Consider the following 21,027-nt stretch of genomic DNA (forward strand, 5'->3'; position numbering starts at 1 on the left):
TCCAGAGTATGAAGAAGAGGAGGCAGCGTACCTCTATGTAGGGCTCAATTGCCATCCAAAAATGAAGAAGAGGAGACAGTGTTTTCCTATAACTGGCTCAATCACCATCCAGAGGAGAAAGAAGAGGAGGCAGTCTACCTTTATGTCCAGATCAATACCCTCCAGAGAAGAAAGAGGCAGCAAACCTATATCCTGCTCAGTCACCCTCCAAAGAAGAAAGAAGAAGAGACAGTGTACCGATTTATCTGGATCAACTAACCTCAAGAGGAAAAATTAGAGGAGGCAGCAAATGTCTACAACTGGCTCAATCATCCTTCAGAGGAGGAAAAAGAATAGGCAGCGTACCTCTATATGCTAATCAATCACCCTCTGGAAGAGGAAGTATATGAGGCAGCATAACTTTATATCTGGCTCAGTCATCCACCAGAGGAGGAAGAAGAGGCGGTGTACCTTTGTATCTGGCTTAGACAACCTCTGGAGGAGGAAGCATACAGTACCTCTATGTGTGGACCATTCACTCTCCCGAAGGGGAAGGAGAGGAGGCAGTGTACCTTTGTATATGACTCAATCACTCTCCAGAAGAGGAAGAAGAGGCGTTGTACCTTTGTATCTGGCTTAGACAACCTCTGGAGGAGGAAGCATACAGTACCTCTATGTGTGGATCATTCACTCTCCAGAAGGGGAAGGAGAGGAGGCAGTGTACCTTTGTATATGACTCAATCACTCTCCAGAGGAGGAAGGAGAGGAGCGAGCATAACTCTATATCTGGCTCAGTCAACCTCCAGAGAAGGACAGAGTGGAGGCAGTATACCTCTATACCTAGCTCAGTCACCCTCCAGAGGAGGAAGGAGAGAAAGTAGCATACCACCATTTGTGGCTCATTCACCCTCCAGAGGAGGAAGGAGAGAAAGTAGCATACCACCATTTGTGGCTCATTCACCCTCCAGAGGAGGAAGGAGAAGAGGCAGTGTACCTCTATACCTAGCTCAGTCACCCTTCAGAGGAAGAAGAAAAGGCAGCGTACCTCTATTTGTGGCTCATTGACTCTCCAGAGGAGGAAGGAAAAGAGGCAGTGTACCTCTATACTTAGCTCAGTCACCCTTTAGAGGAGGATGAAGAGGAGGCAGCGTACCTCCATTTGTGTCTCAGTCACCTTACAGGGGAGGAAGGAGAAAAGGCAGTGTACCTCTATACCTAGCTCAGTCACCCTCCAGAGGAGGAAGGAGAGAAAGCATTGTATCTCTATGTACAGCTTTTTCACTTTCCAAAAGGAAGAAGAAGGTGGTGCACCATACCTCGATGTCTAGAAGGCCCTGGGATCTGATGGTGCCTCTAGAAGGGCTGATTGAGAATTCCTGAGGTCTGGAACCTCCTTTGTGTTGAATTTTCCAAGACGGTGTCTTCTCTTCCAGCACAAAGTTGCGGCATGTGACGCTTGGCTCTCCTCTGCCATCTCCTGGGACACGAAGACTGAAGCTCATGGGAACCAGAGAGGTGTTATTCAGGGAGCAGGTGAGAGTGTGGGAAAAGCCTGTAGGACATGTAAGAGTGTCAAATGGTGTGCAAACATAGACTACCTCTATATATATTCAGATTCCACCATAAATAAAAAATACTAAATGTGAAGTTACGCAGAATACTATTCAATTGAATGTTCTGTAAAACAAGAATTGTCCTTACAGACTGAATTATACATAGCACATAATATAAAGATGGTGACTGCAGATGTGTTGGGAAAGAGGCCCTGTTCTTGAGTGTTCAGACAGACACAAAGAAAATACTCACCAAAAGACACATCCCCAAAGTGCAAGCCTGGGACACTGAAGTGGAATGTGGGTCCAATAACACAGCCCCTACACAACGGCAAAAAAATAAATGTGGAAAACTGTGTAATGTGAAACCAAGTAAAATAAATAGGAATAAATATAAATTTCTCTTTTCTCACCATAATATTTCTATATCCTGTATTATGTTTATAAAAGTGTGAAGTGACAACTAAAGTTAATAAATAAAATAAATAAATAAATAAATACAATTATTTATATACATATATACATATACATATATATAGACATGCCACTGGGATATATGCAGGAGCCTCCTTAACAGAGTGTACCCTTAGGGTCTCCATACCTGACTGTCAATGTAATGACCTCAGGAGCTCCATCCACATTAAAGTGGAACTCCTCTGAAAACTCTCCCAAGATGCTGCAGCAGAGGGAGATGTGGATAGCCTGGTGTCCATCAGGAAGGACGATTCCCTCATTGGGGGTAAAAGTAAAGCAGGAAGCCACGGCTGAGGTGGGAGTGGAAAGACTGAAGATCCCATCAATGGCTCCCTGGTTAGTCAGGACAACCTAGTGAGACAAAAGACAAAACACTAGCTGATACGACAGAAATGTCAATGCTAAACTGAACACTGACTATGAGTAGGGGTCGAAACGCGTCAACCAGAGGTACTGGTATGGAGTGTTCTCTGATGTGCTGGATTGGAAGGATGGATATCACATCATATCATTGGAGGTCAGATCCAGCAACAGAGACTCTTCTTGTGTCACTGTGCATGCCCTGGCACACCGCCACTTCTGCAGAAGGAAATGTGGTTACTGACACCTGCAGGTTTGTGAGCCAATTCTTTCTGTCCTGAAATAAATTTAGAGGCTACCATTGCTGAAAGTGCTAAGTGCTTGGCTCTCTTTGGATTTGTTACTTCAGTAACAGGAACAGTCAGTGACCTGGAACAACCATGCAGTTCAGAAAGTCAGTAAAATCCCTCTTGATCTGCATGCTTGCTCCAGGTCAATATTGTAAGTAAAGAGTTTGCATTGTAGCCAGCAAATTAGCCTTTTTCAGAAGGCAAGTAATGGCAACCTCAGGTTTCAGGTAGCTCCACAGGCAGTCTATTTTTTTCAGTTGGACTGGCTGGACTTTTCTATTATTAGATGTATTTAGCCAGAAGGTAAGTTTTAACCCTTTTGCACACATTGATAATACCTGCACATCAATCAGACCACATCTATATCTACATTCCATATAAAGATCAATAATTGATTTCCTAATGAGATTTGGGTTGTAGCACTATATAAACTAATGATTAGCCTTCAGCCTGTACATAGCCTATCTGTTTATCCAGCAGGGCTCACCTAGCGGCACTCACTTGTCAGGTCACCTTGAGGCGAGGTGACAGGTGCACACCGTAGGGATCAGGAGTGCACCGCAAGGTTGTGGACCCTACGGCTGACTGCTGCAGACGGGGGACAGATCCCACTGGGGTTAGAGCGTAAGATTCCCTGGGGCGCGGAGTCTAAGAGCCAGCAGGTGTTCACCAGCGCCTCTGGTGGTGAGGATGGACTTGGCTGCAACTGGCTCCAGGTTGCGACCCCCAGGGTCCCCCAGCTCACACCCACAGTAGGCAACAGGAGGATAGGGATGGTGAGGGACAAAGCCAAGGTCGGGGCCACAAGCAGACAAGAATAGTCGGTACACGCCAAAAGGTCAGGATCACAGGCAAACAAGGATAGTCAAGACACGTCAAAGTTGGTAACGGAAAACAGTAGCAGAGCACAAGGCAGGAAACAGGAAGCTAACACACAAAGGAATACACAATGGTTGATCAGCACTGATGGCCTGCAGTGCACAGGTTAATATAGGGCTCCCTGATAGGGCCTGGGGTGGAGCCATGCTTAGAGGAGAGGTTATAAAAACCACCAGGTGGAAGTGGCTGGCCTCAGTCTGAAGACATAAGGGGAGGTAAGCAAACACAGGAAGATCACTCCATAACCATGACATCACTCACCTCATAGCTATGCGAGGAGCCAACAAACACCTTTCCAATGTCCAGCTGGTCAAAGCTGAAGACCAATTTGGGCCCCAGACCCTCTCCTCGAATGCGCAGAGGAAGACGAGCCTCCCGACCTGCCACAACACAGAGAAGACAAGGGTGTAAAAGGTGCCACACAGGTAAATCTATTTTCACTGGGGATCTCATTATGACACAGATGACACCATTCCCCCACAGATGAGCCCATTCCAGCACTTGTGACCCATTCTCAAACCGGTAAACCAATTATGACACAGGTGACCCCATTCGCACAGTGCTATTCTTCTCCAGATGACCCCATTCTTACAGGGGACCCAATTATGACACAGGTGACCCTATTTTCACACAGGCAACTTCATTCTTATGCAGGTGACCTCATTCCCACCCAGGTGACAACTGTTATATAACACAGCTGACCCTATTATCAGCAATGGATCTATCCCAACACTATGGACCCCATTCTCAAAGATGACCCCAATCACCTACAGATAACCCCCTTTCTCACAGAGGACTCAATTATGGCACATGTGACCCTATTCTCATACAAGTAACTTCTCACAGATGAACCCATTCCAAAACTGGTGACCCCATTCTTACAGGGGACCCTGTTCTCACACAGGTAAACCAATTATGACACCAGTGACCCATTCTCCCATAGATGACCCCATTCTCACAGAGGACCCTGTTATGACACAAGTGACCCCATTCTCAGAGATGACCCTGTTCGCACACATGTGACCCAATACACACACAGTGTGCTAGTTGGCCTGTACTGTGTTACCTGTTATGTCACAGTAGACTGTACGCTGATAGATCTTGGCTGTCTGAGGTTTAAAGAGAACAGTCACCTGCACCGAGGAATTCGGCCAGACATCACCCTCCTGTCAGGACAACAATTACAGGAGATCAGAAAATATTACAATGATGATCAAAATCTACATATAGAGCGAGATCTATACACAATTACATATTGCACTTTCTTAATGTATATATATATATATATATATATATATATATATATATATATATATATATATATATATATACTGGCCCGCGCTACCTTGGTTTTTATTGCTGGTCCTTTTCTGTGATCCCACCATATCTTTAGATACAATATATCTCACCACACAACACAAGATGCTGGAGTCCGGGGCACAGTGGGGCTCTCATCCCGGCTGCCATACATGCCACATCCCATTCCACCCCCTGTCAGTGCCAACCTGAAAACCATCAAATCCTCCTTCATCATGCCCCCCTTTTATTTCCAATATGAACCTATCCAGCCCCTTGTCTTGTGACTCATGCAGCGCTCTCCTGGCTGGCAGAGGTGTTGTGTACCCCAGAGTTCAGCAGGTAGCACAGATTATAAAGAACAGAACAATATGGAGAAATGATGTGAAATGCCATTATCACACCCCCCCCCCCGGAACTCTTTTCTTGGAAAGGAGGAGAAGTCTAGATGGGGGCCCATTGTCTGCCAAACAGCTCCAGAGAAAGGGCCCCCACCTGGGACATGCCCACCGCTCAGTGCATTGTCATTAATAGTAGAGCTGTGATAAAGACTGCCTGTCCCCGCCATTATCTCACAATGAATCTACACCCACTGGAGGCCACAACAGACCTACAGATCTCCTGGGGGGACCTCGGGTGTTCTGGGGAGGGGTTATCGTACAGAGGATATTGTTCATGCAGTGTGAAGGTGCAGCACACACTACTTTTGTCTGAGAGGGGTGACTTAACCCAACCTAAAGTATATGTAAACCCAACCTAAAGTATATGTAAACCCAAGAACAGAAATGTCCTATACAGCAATTTAACAGTCCTAAGATGTGGAGCTGTATACATTTTCTTTTTTCAGTCTTATTTCCTTTAATATTTTTACATGGTGAACCTGTCAGCAACACGCTTCCTGTCCTCTAATGGCAATACTCACTCACTGTACTGTATCTGTGAAGGAGAAACCTTGTCATCCTACAGAACACCTCCACCTCTCCTTTTTTCCATAACATAGATAGCGGAGAGCAATGTAACTTATAATAGTGTAGCACAATGACATGCATAAGAGGCATAAGCCCCTGTACACACGGTCGGAGATTTCCACAACCAAATCTGTCTGATTTTGCCCGTCGGATTTTGTCTGTCGGATCTTGTCCGAAACTGTTGTATACACACGGTCGGACTAAGTTGTCGAAAAATACGATCTTTCAGAACGTGATGACGTAATTTCGTTACGATGGGACTAGATTCAGGCTAGTAGCAAATAGCTTTGATGTAGGAATTTGATCTGAGCATGCGTGGCACTTGGTCCGATCAAAATTCTCTACACATGATCGGAGTATGTCCGACCGCCCCAGTTGGTCGGGAAATATTTCCAACATGTTGGAAAATTGGGTCCGACGGATATTCCGACGGAATCAATCCGATGCATACCACACACAGTCGGATTATCCGACGACACGGTCCGATAGGACACATTCCGACGGATTCTTCGACCGTGTGTACAAGGGCTTAGACCTCTCCTTGTTAATATCCAGTGTTTTGGAATACCCTCTCATAGAAGCCTCTTTGACACTTGTGTGACCTGAAAGTTGTAAGATTTTGCCGTGGTTTTGCAGGGACTTTTGGGGGCAACTTGAAACAATGCTTGTGTGATTTTGAGGTCTATGGACATCAAGTTGCATCAAAGTCAGACCAAAGTGGTGCAGGGACTACTTTGAAGTCACTGCGACTTGAAGTCGCACGGATATGAATTGTACTCATTGGAAATCATGGGGTATGACTTGTAATGTGACTTTGCAGTCCCAAGTCACAGGACAAGCCGCACAAGTGTGAAAGGGGCCTAAGCAAACTGACTTTGGCGAGGCTGCTTACATGTACTGGAGCAGGGCAGGAAGGGAGGTCTTGAGAAATGTCCAACTATGCATGAAGCAGTAAGGGTGCCACCAATGGTCAGAGTCCAACATTTTATTAAATAATCAGAAGAATAGGAAACCTCAAGATGTTTCAGGGGTTCAGGCACAGCCTCTTCATCAGCGTTAAGTCCTAAGTAATCTTAGCTATGGCTGGACTTCATTGGATTGTAATGATAGTTGTATGTATATAGCATAGGTTTGCGCAGCCTATTGCATTAAGGTGTGCACCCCAATGCTCAAATACACACTACCGATCACTCGCGATGTTCATTCAGAAAAGACAGGAAATTTACATATTTACTGGCCCCGTCCCCTACCTATTTACTGCCCCCTTCCCCTACCTATCCTAAAACATCCCGCAGCAACAGCTGAGGGGAGAAGAGAGGAGAGGAGGGAAGCCGGAAACAGGGGGGGGGGGGGGGAGCCAGGGCAGTAGGGGGAATCTGTGCTGCACAGGATGATTAGGGTGTGCCTGGGCACACCACCTTGTGCGCACGCCTATGGTATATAGTAAGACCCTTCCACCAGCAGTGAGTGTAGTGTGGAGCTCTAAAGCAGGCCATAGATGATGTAATTTTCTTTCCTGCAACCACGGGTTGTAGTATTGAATGCAGTATTGAATACAGTATTGAATAAAACCTCAAAATTTTGCTTACCCCTACTCCTGACCCAAGGTCTCTGATCAGATCTCATTGGCAGAGGAAAGCATAGAGACAGCAAGGTGTATGAACAGGGAATCACAGGGAAGTATGGGAATTAAAATGGAGGTAATAGCAACCACTATAGGGCAGATATCCTCCTACATGACAGTCATGGCGGTGCGTTCTGCACTGCTCCTCACAAATATTGACTCAGTGTTAGTGACATATGTATATTGTTGTGCCTTGTAGGATCTGGACAATCAATGCTCAGCTCAGGATATGTATCAGTCGGTGATCGGGGGAGCTAACTGACCAGACATTGCTATAGTCCTCCCTACAGAGTAAATTATGACCAATGAGAGGTATCTGAGCACAATTAATGTGAAGAAAAGCTTTGTTCTGTTTACACCAGCCAACAGATAACAGGTGGGTGAACATTCTGGACACTTTGACTTACCACAGGCTCTATATGGAAGATGCTGTCCGAGAACAGCATGGAGTCTGTCTCCACCATCTTCTTGCGGTTGTAGAAAGTGCGGCTAAGGAGGGAAAGTCGCTCGCGGAGGGTGGGATCCGCTCTGCATTCTTCCAGAAAACGATCTGTCTCCCCTTCTTCCTCTATCTTCAGGTCTGAGCAGAATCTGGAGGTCAAAGAACAGATCAAACCAAAGCTGTGCAAAATCTTACAGTTTGTTTTCTTCATAAAGCAGCCAAAGCCAGAGTACAAAGGCCTGTCCCCTGCCAGCCTGCTGCAGATAAGGACCCTTGCTCTCTATATGAAAGTAGCAGTTTCTCTGCCGAGGTTCGACGCCCCTACCGAGCCAAAGCTAGAGGTCTCCAATCAGCTGTGAGCATGAGCATTGCTAACTGGAGAACTCAAGGTCTGATTACACAAGGAGTCCTATTTGGAACTTTGCAGAGAAACCGCTGCTTCCACACAGAGTGCAAAGATCTTCCTGTGAAGTAGGGAACATTAGCTTTGCTGATTGGAGAGCTCTAGCTCTGACTCAGTAAGGGGTGTTTTGGATCTCTGAAGAGTAACCACTGCTTCCAAACAGAGAGTAAGGGTCATTCTGTTCAATACAGAACATGAGCTTTAGCTCTGATTCACCAGGGAGCATTTTGAATTTCTGCAGAGAAGAACAAGGATGCTTCTCTGCAGCATGCTGGCAGGAGACACCCCCCTCATTTAAAGATATGCAATCACTGACAAAATAACACTTGTATTTACCATGGCCTCTGTCACCTTGGAACCAGATAAAAGGAAGGACATGATCCATGTGAGCTGATCAGACCACCAGAAAGGAAAAATAGCCCCAGCACTTCAAAAATGCCTCCAGATTTATTCAAAACACATAAAGGTAATTTACTAAAGGCAAATGGTTTGTGTACTCTGCAAGAGCAGTAGCTCCAGAGCTTAGTAAATGAGCAGAAGCTCTGCTGACTTCCATCATCCAATCTAGGGTTGCCACCTGTCCGGTTTTGACCCGGACAGTACGGGTTTAGGAGACTGTGCCCGGGTTTCCCTCTGCCTCACACCCGGACACCATTTCCAGCTGACAGGGGTACCATGGGGCCTCCTTTTACGAGCCCCAGCACACAGGGGGACCTGGACAGCAGGGGCATCGGAGCGACGGGCGGGGGGAGCAATTACAGAGCAATCAAAGCATATGAGAGAGAGAGGCGACAGACAGCTGCTGGTGCGGAAGGTTTTAATAAAATAAATGCCTAAAAGCAATCCACTCACTCTCCATGTCAGAGATGTATATGTCAGTCTGTGAAGTTGGATGTCCCATTCTCCCCTCCGATCCACGCTGCTCTTATCACTGAATCGCTGGAGGAAGCCAAGGATACAGAGCTGCAGGGAGACTGCAGTGAGCTGTCAGCCTGGGATGCTGTGACCAATCAGAGCATTCCAGAGGCTTAACCACGCCTCCATCATCAGAGGCTGACAGTTCACATGAGTTCACATGAGTTTCCCGATTCAGTGATAAGAGCAGTGTGGATCGGAGGGGAGAATGGGACAGCCAACTTCACAGACTGACATATACAGCTCTGACATGGAGAGTGAGTGGATTGCTTTTAAGCATTTATTTTATTAAAAACTTCTGCACCAGCAGCTGCCTGTCGCCTCTCTCTCCCTTATGTTTTGACCCTTCTGTGTTTTGACCCTTCTGTGTTTGCCACCCCCTCCTGTGTATTTGCACCCCCCTCCTCTGTAATTGCCCCCCTTCTCTGTAATTGCCCCCTCTCTGTAATTTCCCCTCTCCTCTGTATTTGCACCCCCTTCCTCTGTAATTGTCCCTCCCTTCTCTGTAATTGCCCCCCTCCTCTGTATTTGCCCCCCTCCTTTGTATTTGCACCCCTCCTCTTTATTTGCACGGGCCCCTCCTGTCACACCGCACCCCCTCCTGTCACGCCGCACCCCCTCCTGTCACGCCGCACCCCCTCCTGTCACACCGCACCACCTCCTGTCACACCGCACCACCTCCTGTCACACCGCACCACCTCTTGTCACACCACACCCCCTCCTGTCATACTCTGCACCCCCTCTTGTCAAACTGCACCCCCTCCTGTCACACCGCACGCCCTCCTGTCACACTCTGCACCCCCTCTTGTCACACCACATTCCCTCCTGTCACTCTGCTTCCCCTCCTGTCACTCTGCACCCCCTCCTGTCACACTGCACCCTCCCCTATCACACTGCACCCTCCCCTGTCACACTCTGCACCCTCCCCCTCCCCTGTCACACTCTGCACCCTCCCCTGTCACACTCTGCACCCTCCCGTCACACACTGCACCCTCCCCTGTCACACTCTGCACCCTCCCCTGTCACACTCTGCACCCTCCCCTGTCACACTCTGCACCCTCCCCTGTCACACTCTGCACCCTCCCCTGTCACACTCTGCACCTTCCCCTGTCACACTCTGCACCTTCCCCTGTCACACTCTGCACCTTCCCCTGTCACACTCTGCACCTTCCCCTGTCACACTCTGCATCCCTTCCTCCCTCCTGTCACACTCTTCCCCCTCCTGTCACACTCTGCCCCCTCCTGTCACACTGCACCCCCTCCTGTCACACTCTGCATCCCCCTCCTGTCACACTCTTCATCCCCCTCCTGTCACACTCTGCATCCCCCTCCTGTCACACTCTGCATCCCCCTCCTGTCACACTCTGCATCCCCCTCCTGTCACACTCTGCCCCCCCTCCTGTCACTATGTGCCCCCCTGTCACACACTGCTACCCTCCTGTCACTCTGCCCCCTACTTTCACACCGGGGTACTGATGTAAAGAAGACTACTAATGTAAATTGAGATTTGAAAGAGGGTCTCTTGATTTAAGGAGGGCTCCTAATGTAAAGGGGCCCTTGATATGTGGATTTACTGATATAACGGGCCCCTGCTGTTGTGAGGGAGGACTCTGATGTGAAGGGGGGGGGACTCTGATCTCATAGTGGGACCATTGATGCTCAGTACAGTGCTCCTAATGTAAAGGGTGACTCCTGGTGTAAAGGGGGACTCCAGACTCCCGAAACCTGATGAAGGGGGACTCCTGATCTAAAGGGGACTTTAATGTGAAAGGGGGATTCCTGAACTGATGGAAGTCTTTAGGGGGCACTGATATAAAGGGACTCTCATATAATGGGGGTCTTTAATCTAATAGGGCACTGATATAAGGGCACTCTGTTCTAATGGGGGGTCTCTAAGGAGAGGTAAAAATTTGCTGTGCGCTATTAAAGTGTTCGGGTTTAGCTTGAAGAAAAGGTGACAACCCTAATCCAATCAGGTGCAAGAAAAAATGCTGTTACATTTTCCTTGCATATGACTGGGTTCTTTGCAAAGTGAAGCTTTACTTCATTTACTAAGCTCTGGAGAAACTGCAGTTGCAAAGTGCATAGTCTATTTGTGTTTAGTAAATCAACCCCATAACGTTACATAGGTCAAACACACAGACGTTTCAGAGCCTCGTAGGTTCTGTTCCATAGGTTGGCAGAGTGAACATTTAAGTGTAGCAAGGTCCCGGACCTCCAAAGGCCTAATAGTGACCTCCAGAGTCAGGGAGAGCTGACATCCTTCTTTGTAGAGTGGTTTACTAGGCATAGTGGGTATAATGGAAAGAGATTTATTGTCTCTTGAACAAGAACTGTGGGGGAGAGGGGGTAAGGGCCAGGACATCCTTAAGTAGATGTAATGACAATTGGCAGACTCCGAGACTTGTATAGGTACACAGCTATACAGTGGAAGGCCTCCAGCCGGACACCACTTCTGTATAGGTAGGACTGCTGTCTCCTATGGCAACAAATCTTGTAACGGTCACTAACGGTAGTTGTATTTAACTATTGGTAACACAAATAGTCCTCCTCACACTCTACAGTTTCTCACTGTAGGTCTTCACTCACCAAGCTCCCAGTCTCTCACTAGACTCTCAGACCCAATCGCCACTAGATCCCCTGAGCTCTTCCACTTCCATAACTTGGTATCTTCCTCAAGTGTCAACCCCGCTTCCCTGCTGGGTCCATGGCTTGGCTCTCACATATACTCCTTCAGCGTCACCCCTGCTGACCCGCTAGGTCCCTGGCTTGGCACTCGCTGAAGTTTTCACACTTCTTCAACGTCTCTGGCTGGTGAGAAGACTGCTCTAGTGCTGACTCCAGCTTACTCACAGTGGTTTCCAATAACAAGGTGGATGGTCCCTTAGTGGCGACAGCTTCCCTTCTACCTCCGACCATGACTGGTTCCCCCGTCCGGTTGAAGCGTTACTCTTGGTTGGACTCCAATCCTGCAGTCTCAACCCTGCGCTGCTTCTCCTGCTTCTGGATAGGCCCTCAGACAGCCTAGCAGACAAATGTCCCCAGAATAGGTCTCGGGCTTCTGGCCTAGCAGCCTGGGGCAGCATAATACATGTCCACCCAGACAGCCATCCAGGTGGCACAGAAACGCGTTCACCTGACTCCACCTATATAAATAGGCTCTCCCAGCAGGACAAGGGACTCAAGAAACCCCTGACAATTGGCTGAGACACCCATCCATCCATAGTCTGTCCTTGCTACACACTTGTCAATCTAATGCCACCAGCAAGCGCCACCTAGTGACAAAACATAAAAGGTGCAGCAATTTAGAGTTAGAGAGGAATCAGTGGATCTTCTAACAATCAGCCAGGATGATTAATACCTGACAAATTAAATTTATTAGCAACCCTGCCTAAACACCAGGGTGCTGCATAAGAATGGAGCATCAAGGCTCTAAAACGGTGGCTGTTTGACTTATGTGAAATTCTGTGAGTTCAGAATAGGTCTGGAGAAGGCATTTTTTGGAGTGCTGGAGACTACCTTCCCTGTTACTGGTTATGAACAGCACCACCCATTCTGAATGACCTCTGGTCCAGCACTGGCAGCGTTTTGCAGCTCCACACAAAGCAATTGTTATAAGGTGACTAGACCAGGCTGCGGGGATGCTGGGACTTGTGGTAGTTGTGCAGCAGCTTGCTCGTAGCCCTCCCCTACCCCCACATTGAACACACATGGCATGACGGCGGCCGGCCAAGTGAGGACACTTTGCTGTTAGTTAAAGTGCTTTCTTCAGCACAGGGGCATTCATCTCTGGCTAATGTCATTAAATATGGAGCAGAGGGGAGCCGTCTCTCAGCTGCGTACCTCCAAGGCACACCATGGCCCAGATGTAGGGCGCCTATTAACCCTTCCAAGCTGCTTCCATCCGGCATCCCCCGCATGAGAGGTCCCGATCTGACAGGCAGCACTTTGCAGGAATTACTGGGCGGATGGCTCGGAAATGGCTCATCCAAATGTTAAATATTAAATGGAGAAGAAGAGCAATTAGTGCAGCGTTGCCACTTCGTATTAACATATACAATGGCAACAGATACGCTGCAACTCGCTAAGACTCTTATGTTTATGTTCGGAGTTTCTCCAATCTATGTGATTTAATCAGACAATGTGTGTATGTGGAGTCACGCTGAATTACTGACCGCTGGGTGCCCCCAGACTACACAGGGCAGCCCAAGATGGGAGGAAGCCACCGCCGCCATGGTGGAGGCTGAAAGACGGACACTAACCGTCTAGACTGAGTAACAATCCAACTTAACGCCATCAAGAATGATCTATTTAGAATTGCATTGTTTCTGGTAATATGAATCACAAGCTGGCTTCCCACAAGAATAGTGACAGAGTCTCCATTACTGGGAATCTCAAATAACTGAGAAGTTTAGATTTATGATTACCTTGAGGGAGGGGCAGAGACACAAACTACTGCAGAGAAATCTCACCATTGTGGGAGGAGCAGAGACACAAAATACTGCAGGGAAATGTCACCATTGTGGTAGGGGCAGAGGCACAAATTACTGGGGGGGGGGGGGGGGCAGAGACACAAATTACTGCAGGGAAATCTTACCATCGTGGGAGGGACAAAGACACAAACCAGCGCAGGAAGAAATCTCACCATTGTGGGAGGGGCAGGGACACACACGGTTGCAGGGAAATCTGACGATAGTGGGAGGGGCAGAGATACAAACTATTGCAGGAAATCTCACCATCTTGGGAGGGGCAAAGACACACAATGCTGCAGAGAAATCTCACCATTGTGGGAGGAGCAGAGACACAAACTACTGCAGGGAAATCTCACAATTGTGGGAGGGGCAGAGACACAAACTACTGTGGAGATATTTCACCATTGTAGGCAGAGACACAAACGACTGGGGAAATTTTACCTTTGTCTCTGAGCCTCCTCCTCTTGACGGGTGCCAAGCTCTTTCCACTGGAAGTGTGTTATGATGTCACTGCGATTGAAGATGGTAACTGTTCTCTGATTGGTTAAAGATGAGAAGGTCTTCTCAATGGTGAGAGAGTTTTTGTCTAGCCGCACGTTGATATCAGTCGCTGCGCCGTGAAGACCGACACAGATATCTTCCCCTGAGAAGGAGACAAACGTGATGACATCACTAAATGACTTGTAGATTATACACACATGTGAATTATGTGGATGAGATGGGATGGAGCAGGTCATGCAAGTAACACACAGTTACATGCAATCCCTCCTGTTCTGTGTCACACACATAACGTCACCAGATAACTGTCATTTATCCCACAAAGCAGACAGCTTGATGTGAGCTCTGATAGGGGCAATTATCAGCAGAGATAACACTGATCCCATCATAGGATCACACTGGACATCCTGATATAGCTGGATCTACTGTAAGTCTACAGTGCGAGGAATAGCTGGGTACAACAAGAGCGCCAGGCAGGGCCAAGCCAAGGAGGGGAGCAGGAGAGGCAGCTGCCTTGGGAATTTAAGCAGGGGGGGCACAAAAAAGGGCAACCTATGCTGCTGAAGTGGCCCACAGCTCATGAAGGGGAAACAGGGAGGGGAGCATTTTGGCTTTTGCACCTTGAGTGCTAAGGAACTTTGTCCTGCCATTAGTGCCAAGATGGCGAAGCTCTGAGGTCAAGAGTGATGCAAGAACACTGGATCAAAATCCAGCAAGACATCAAATTCTGAGGGTACATCCTCTGTTATATTTTTCTTATCTAACTAGTCCTTAGATGTGGTGGGTGCATTCATTTTCTTTTTTTAGCCTCCTTTTCCTTTATTTTTACCTGGTGGTCCTGCCAGTAACGCACTTCCTGTCCTAGGATAACAACAATCCCCTCGAGATTTTATCTATGGAAGAGCAATGTTGTCAACCTAGGAGAGGACTACCAAACCTCTCCCATTCTCCTCATCAGGAGGTGTACTGTAGTTCTCAGAGAGATCTGGGAACATTGTAACTGATAAGAGTGCAGCACAGGTAAAGAGCACAGGAAGTTATAAAGCTCACTGGATTTCTGTCAGGATTAACAGGTATTTTTCCTATACAGATGTAATAAAAAAAAACTAACCCCGGTTTGTTCAATTATGCTTTGGTAATTAAAATTGGAAGCGCATTGGTTTCTATGCAGAAGAGAGTCTGATTTTGCACTTTCCAGGTTTAGTAAATAAACCCCATTGTGTACTTAAAAGTGGGGTATGCTTGTACTGCTTATCCACAACACCCAGTGAGAAGAAGCACTTTTGATTTCAGCTCAGTAAATAAGAACAGGCAGGCCTTTGCTCTGACAGGTCCCTCCCCCTAATCCTTTTTCTGAGCTGAAAAATTACCCCTTCACTGACTTAACACCAGGGGAGGGCTGGGCCAGGGGGCAGGGATGCAATTGCCCCCTGGGCTGCTCTGATACGCAGTGGCAAAGGCTGCTGTGTCGTCAGCTCAAAACCGCAACATGCACAGTTCTTGAGCTGGCCGAGTCCAGTACTGTGAGCCAGCGATGTCTTCATGTCAGGGCTGACAGTCTGTGTTACACAGCACAGCCCCGCCCAGCCCCTCCCTACTCCACACCATTGGCTGGCAGAGGCTGGAACTGCTCTCTGCTCAATCTGAGCAGTTGGCTGGAATCCAGTGAGGCTCCTGGGAGGCTGGGACCATCCAAGTAAGTGAGCTCCTCCTCTCTCCTCCTCTCTGCAGCCAAAGAGTTTTTTTCTAGCAGCCTGTGCCAGTACTTTGCCCTCCTAGGGCTAGGTGGTATGTTGAGGGCTCTCACTGACATGCTGCAGTTTGGCTGCAGTGCTGGTGTACTGGCAGTCATCCTGCATGTTGCCCCTGGGACATAGAGGATGCACATTTTTACTGCATGTTCTGAAAGTGCACAAAACGTCCTGCACTTTCAGAACATGCAGCAACAATGAGTAACCTAAAAGAAGTCTGAGGGGGTGTGACACCCGCCAGTACACCCGCACTGCAGCCAAACCGCAGCACACCAGTGTGAGCCTAAATGCTTGTATTCACTTGCAGCAGCCACTGCCACTCCTCTGAAAAGTGATCCATGCTCAGGTCACTTTTCAGAGGCATTTGACAGGCAGTGAATAGTTGATATCACATTTCATCCCTGCCTGCTTTAACCCCCCTAAATGCCAATCCCTGCAGGTAATGACACAGTTCACTTTGAACTCCACCTTATTTCGATTACTCTCTGTAGGTATTAGATGTGGTCTCACCTTTTTGTTTGCACATCTAATACCAAAGGGTACTTTCACACTGGGGCGATGTGGGCGGTAGTGGTACAGTGCTGCTCGTTTTAGTGGCGCTTTATCATTGTTTTAGTGGTGCTACCGGGGCACTTTTAACACCCACTAGTGGCCAAAGAAAGTGTTAAAAAGGGCCGTGTTGCATTCATTTCAATAGGCTGGGCACCTCTCCCAAACCGCCCCAATAATGCTGCTTGCTGGACTTTTCAGAATGTCCTTCAAGCGCACCGCCCCAGTGGGAAACCTGGGGTGGCATAAGAAGCGCTTTACAGGTGCTATTTTTTAGCACTAAAACGCCTGTACAGCGCCTTTAGTGTTAAAGGACCCTAAAGAGAGTTCTGGAAATAAGGTGGAGTTCAAAGTGAATTTCTACACCTAAGTGGAGCCCCCCTTTCAGAAGATTTGATGATATTATTAAACCCAGAGACTGGTGGACTTAGGCCACAATAGACAGATTGAAATTCTGCCGGTTCAGCAGACATTTCAATCTATCTCTGTGCAGACTGGTTGTACAGAATTTGACTCCATCAACTGACAGTACAACCAGCGTGTCTTTATGTTTTTTAGCGATCAGTGCTGGCTGCTATAGCTGCCAGCAGTGATCACTGTATTCTGATGGCTTGGAAACTTTCACCTCAGAGCACACACCGACACACGGCTCTTACGGAAGCTTGGTAATTCAAGTTCTGGGCTTCCCTAACATTACAGCCCTGTGGGGCTGTGACCAAGTCTGGGCAAGAGCTGGGATATGACATTACTTAACTCATATCCATGCCACTCCTAAACCTGCTCCACTGCAGCACCAGGCCCACAATGCCCTTAATCTGGCCTGTGCTCCGGCATGCGCCTGCATGTGCATTTCTTACTATCCGCAATTGAGACAGGAGGAACCTGCACCCTGGTGACAGCACAGTCTTTAGTCTTCATCTTCCTGCAGCCTCATTGGTCTGTGTACTGTGTGTGGGGAAGGGGCCAGCTCTTTTCTCAGTCTCTCTGGGGGCAAGCATGCAGTCTCTTTCTGAGAGACTGCTCCACTTCACACTGCCTGTACAGAGACTGACTGCTTCACAGTGCCTGCACAGAAAGTGACTGCTCTCTCTGTGCAGGCAGTGTGAAGCGAGGTCTGTGCAGGCAGTGTGAAGCGGGGTCTCTCTCTGTGGAGGCAGTGTGAAGCGGGGCCTCTCTCTGTGGAGGCAGTGTGAAGCGGGGTCTCTCTCTGTGCAGGCAGTGTGAAGCGGGGTCTCTCTCTGTGGAGGCAGTGTGAAGCGAGGTCTGTGCAGGCAGTGTGAAGCGGGGTCTCTCTCTGTGGAGGCAGTGTGAAGCGGGGTCTCTCTCTGTGGAGGCAGTGTGAAGCGGGGTCTCTCTCTGTGCAGGCAGTGTGAAGCGGGGTCTCTCTCTGTGGAGGCAGTGTGAAGCGAGGTCTGTGCAGGCAGTGTGAAGCGGGGTCTCTCTCTGTGGAGGCAGTGTAAAGCGGGGTCTCTCTCTGTGCAGGCAGTGTGAAGCAGTCTCTCTCTGTGCAGGCAGTGTCAAGCAGTCTATCTCTCTTTGGGGCAATGTGGAGCAGTCTCCCTCTCTCTCTGTACAGGGAATGTGGTGTAGATGGGTGGTGAGCTGATTCAGTGGTTCAATGGGCCACTTGACTGGACTTGCCCCCCAGGCTTAAGGCTGCCAGCCCTCCCCTGCTTAACACTAACCCCCTGTACACACGGTCGGACATTCCGGCAACAAAATCCGTCGAATTTCGTCCGAAACTTGTGTTGCATACAGACGGTCGGACAAAGTTGTCGGAAAATTCGATCGTACGTAACGTGATGACGTTATTTCATTAGAACGGGACTACATTCAGGCTAGTAGCCAATAGCTTTGGTCTAGGAATTTGATCTGAGCATGCGTGGCACTTTGTCCGATCGGAATTCTCTACACACAATCGGACAAAGTCCGATCGGATCATGTTGTCGGAAAGTTTTATAGCCCAGCTCTAAAACTTTGTCCGTCGGATATTCCGACGGAAAGAGTCCGATGGAGCCCACACACAGTCGGATTATCCGACAACACGGTCCGATCGGACATTTTCCATCGGAATGTACGACGGTGTGTACAAGGGCTAACATTAACCTGACCCCTATACTACCCCTAATGCCGCGTACACATGAACAGACTTTCCGGCAGACTAGGTCCGAGGGGATTTGTCCATCGGACAATCCGATTGTGTGTGGGCTAGTCCAATCGTTTTTCGAAAAAAAAATTAGACTGACCTAGAAATATAACATGTTTCAAATCTATCTGATGGACTCAATTCTGACTGACTAAAATCGGGAAAACCGTTCGTCTGTATGCTAGTCTGACGGACCAAATACGACGCAAGGGAAGCTATTGGCTACTGGCTATTGGAACTTCCTTGCTTAGTCCCGTTAATGTCATCACGTTCAAAACTAACTGACTTACTCAGTTCGTGTGTGGCCAAGTCCGTTTGCTCCGAAAGTCCGTCAGAAGACCGTCGGACCTAGTCTGCCGGAAAGTCCGGTCGTTTGTACGCAGCATAAGGGCACATTTACTTCTTTACTGTGCATTATCATGTGTTATGTTATGCCTTAGCATGTGTTGCATTAAAGCAGCCTATTGGGCTGAAAACACATAATCACATGTCTGAAACTGCATATGGCTTTTTTATAGTAACTCATTGCATGGCAACACATGTGTTGCTGTGTGTAGCAGTGTGTCACAACATACGTGTGCCTTGGTGTGTTGGAATGCCATGCAAAACGAATGGCATTGCAACACATTTTGAGGAAGCACAGAAGTGTGAATTCAGCCTCAACGTAGAGCTATGGCCTATCATGAAAAAATATGTGCTGTATCACCTAATTATAAGTCCATCTGCACTTAGTTTCCACCTAGTAATGCTGCAAAGTCCTACAAATACCCGTTGATCCTGCCAGTGAAGTCCAGCTTCCCATGATGGGGTGACAGCAATGCTGCACTGCTCCTAATTTAAGTTATAAGTTTTGTCACTATTATATGGGTCAGGGTTGCCAAACTCCTGCAGCATTTTTTACTGACAAAACATGGAAAATTTGCTGGCAGAGCACATTTTTTACTGGTAACCTGAGAAATTACAAAACTATTAAAAACTAACACAGTGAATATTTGAACAGTATAAACATGATATGTAAACACTGACAATACCTATAACAAAGTAATTTGCTTGATTTACACTTAAAAAGTCAACACATCATGAAATTATCAGCCCCTGATATTTACTAGCATTTAAAAAAAAAAAAATCACGGATTTTTACAAACTGTCAGTAAATTTACTGGCGGTTGGCAACCCCCGATATGGCTTATGCCTACTTGCACTATAGTGGGAGGAGAAGATGTAGGGGAGTGGCTTTCAGCATTAAAGCGGGAGTAAACCCGCTGAAACCCGCTGAACCCGCATACTAGCTCATTATGAAATACTTACCTTAGAACGAGGCGCCGGCATTTCACTTGGTCCACACCGAGGGAGCTGACATGTTCCCTCGGCGTGAATTCAGCGGCTCATTGCAAGGGGAATATCTCCTAAACTGTACAGGTTTAGGAGATATTCTTTTTACCTACAGGTAAGCCTTATTATAGGCTTACCTGTAGGTTAAAGTAAAAAATTTGACTATACAACCGCTTTAATTTCTAAGCCTGTAGCTTGTCATTCAGCACATGACCATGCCCAGTCCTGCCCACTGCTCTTTGGGTTGACTTTTACTAAAACCCTCCCACCGTGAGCTGTCTAGAAGGGGGGGGTCACAAAAGATGGAGAATTTGGCTCAGTCAGGAGAGGTAAACCTTGTTTTTGGTTACTTTATGAGGATTGTGCAACACATAGTTATTGGATCTGGGATTTGTTTAGTTGTACTTTAATCTAACATTTCCCACTAGGTCAACATTCCATTCAAATAAATAGGCCCCTGTGCCCATGTAAAAATGCAGCAGGCAGGACCCGCTACAGTGTGAACCTATTGTAACTGGGCATTTATCACATAGCTCCCAACTGTCACTGACTCTGAGGGACTGTCCCTGATTTGGAACAATGTCCCTCTGTCCCTCATTCCTCCTCATTTGTCCCTCATTTTGGTCTGATCTATATAGTTGTATATAAAATGCACTTTTTATCTATCAAAAAGTGTTTTCCAGCGCTAAACCTTTCATCTGATTTCTAAATTTCTGCATTTGTAAATTCGAAAGGCCAATATAAAGGAATAGTAGTGGTAAAAAAAAGCACTTGTGGGTTCAACCAATCTTGTTTTTTTTTTGTACAATTCTCCTTTAAGGGGGTGTGGCAGGGGGTGTGTCCTATGCCTGCATACTTTTGCTGATAGGTGTCCCTCATTCCCATCTCAAAAAGTTGGGAGTGTGGCATCCTTACTGTCTCTGTGCCGTCTCTGATACAGTACTCTCGTGGAAACTTCTAATTTATCCTCACAGTGAGGAAATAATCTTTCCAGATCTTACAGTGACAGTCAGAGCTATTCTTCCTATCACTGAGAAATCTATGATTTATAGGTTTAGATGGCCCTTCCCTACATCCACATTTAGTCATTTCTGAC

At 47.5% G+C, this 21,027-nt stretch overlaps 1 protein-coding gene across 5 annotated transcripts in view; it reads right to left on the reverse strand.

Moving 5' to 3' along the window:
• Positions 1-21,027, reverse strand: part of HYDIN (HYDIN axonemal central pair apparatus protein) — a 141,844-nt gene that overhangs the window by 96,202 nt on the left and 24,615 nt on the right. For all 5 annotated transcript variants that reach the window (XM_077453565.1, XM_077453559.1, XM_077453550.1 and 2 more), the window contains 7 exons: positions 14,097-14,298; positions 7,831-8,014; positions 4,602-4,701; positions 3,797-3,915; positions 2,134-2,357; positions 1,786-1,853; positions 1,296-1,531 (listed from right to left, as the gene is read on the reverse strand). In XM_077453565.1, the coding sequence (XP_077309691.1) occupies positions 1,296-1,531; positions 1,786-1,853; positions 2,134-2,357; positions 3,797-3,915; positions 4,602-4,701; positions 7,831-8,014; positions 14,097-14,298 (1,133 nt within the window). The remainder of the gene's footprint in view (positions 1-1,295; positions 1,532-1,785; positions 1,854-2,133; positions 2,358-3,796; positions 3,916-4,601; positions 4,702-7,830; positions 8,015-14,096; positions 14,299-21,027) is intronic.

The sequence above is a fragment of the Lithobates pipiens genome, unplaced genomic scaffold (genome assembly GCF_037356315.1).
Source record: "Lithobates pipiens isolate NorthernLeopardFrog02 unplaced genomic scaffold, aLitPip1_a1.2 Scaffold_10, whole genome shotgun sequence".
NCBI lineage: Eukaryota > Metazoa > Chordata > Amphibia > Anura > Ranidae > Lithobates > Lithobates pipiens.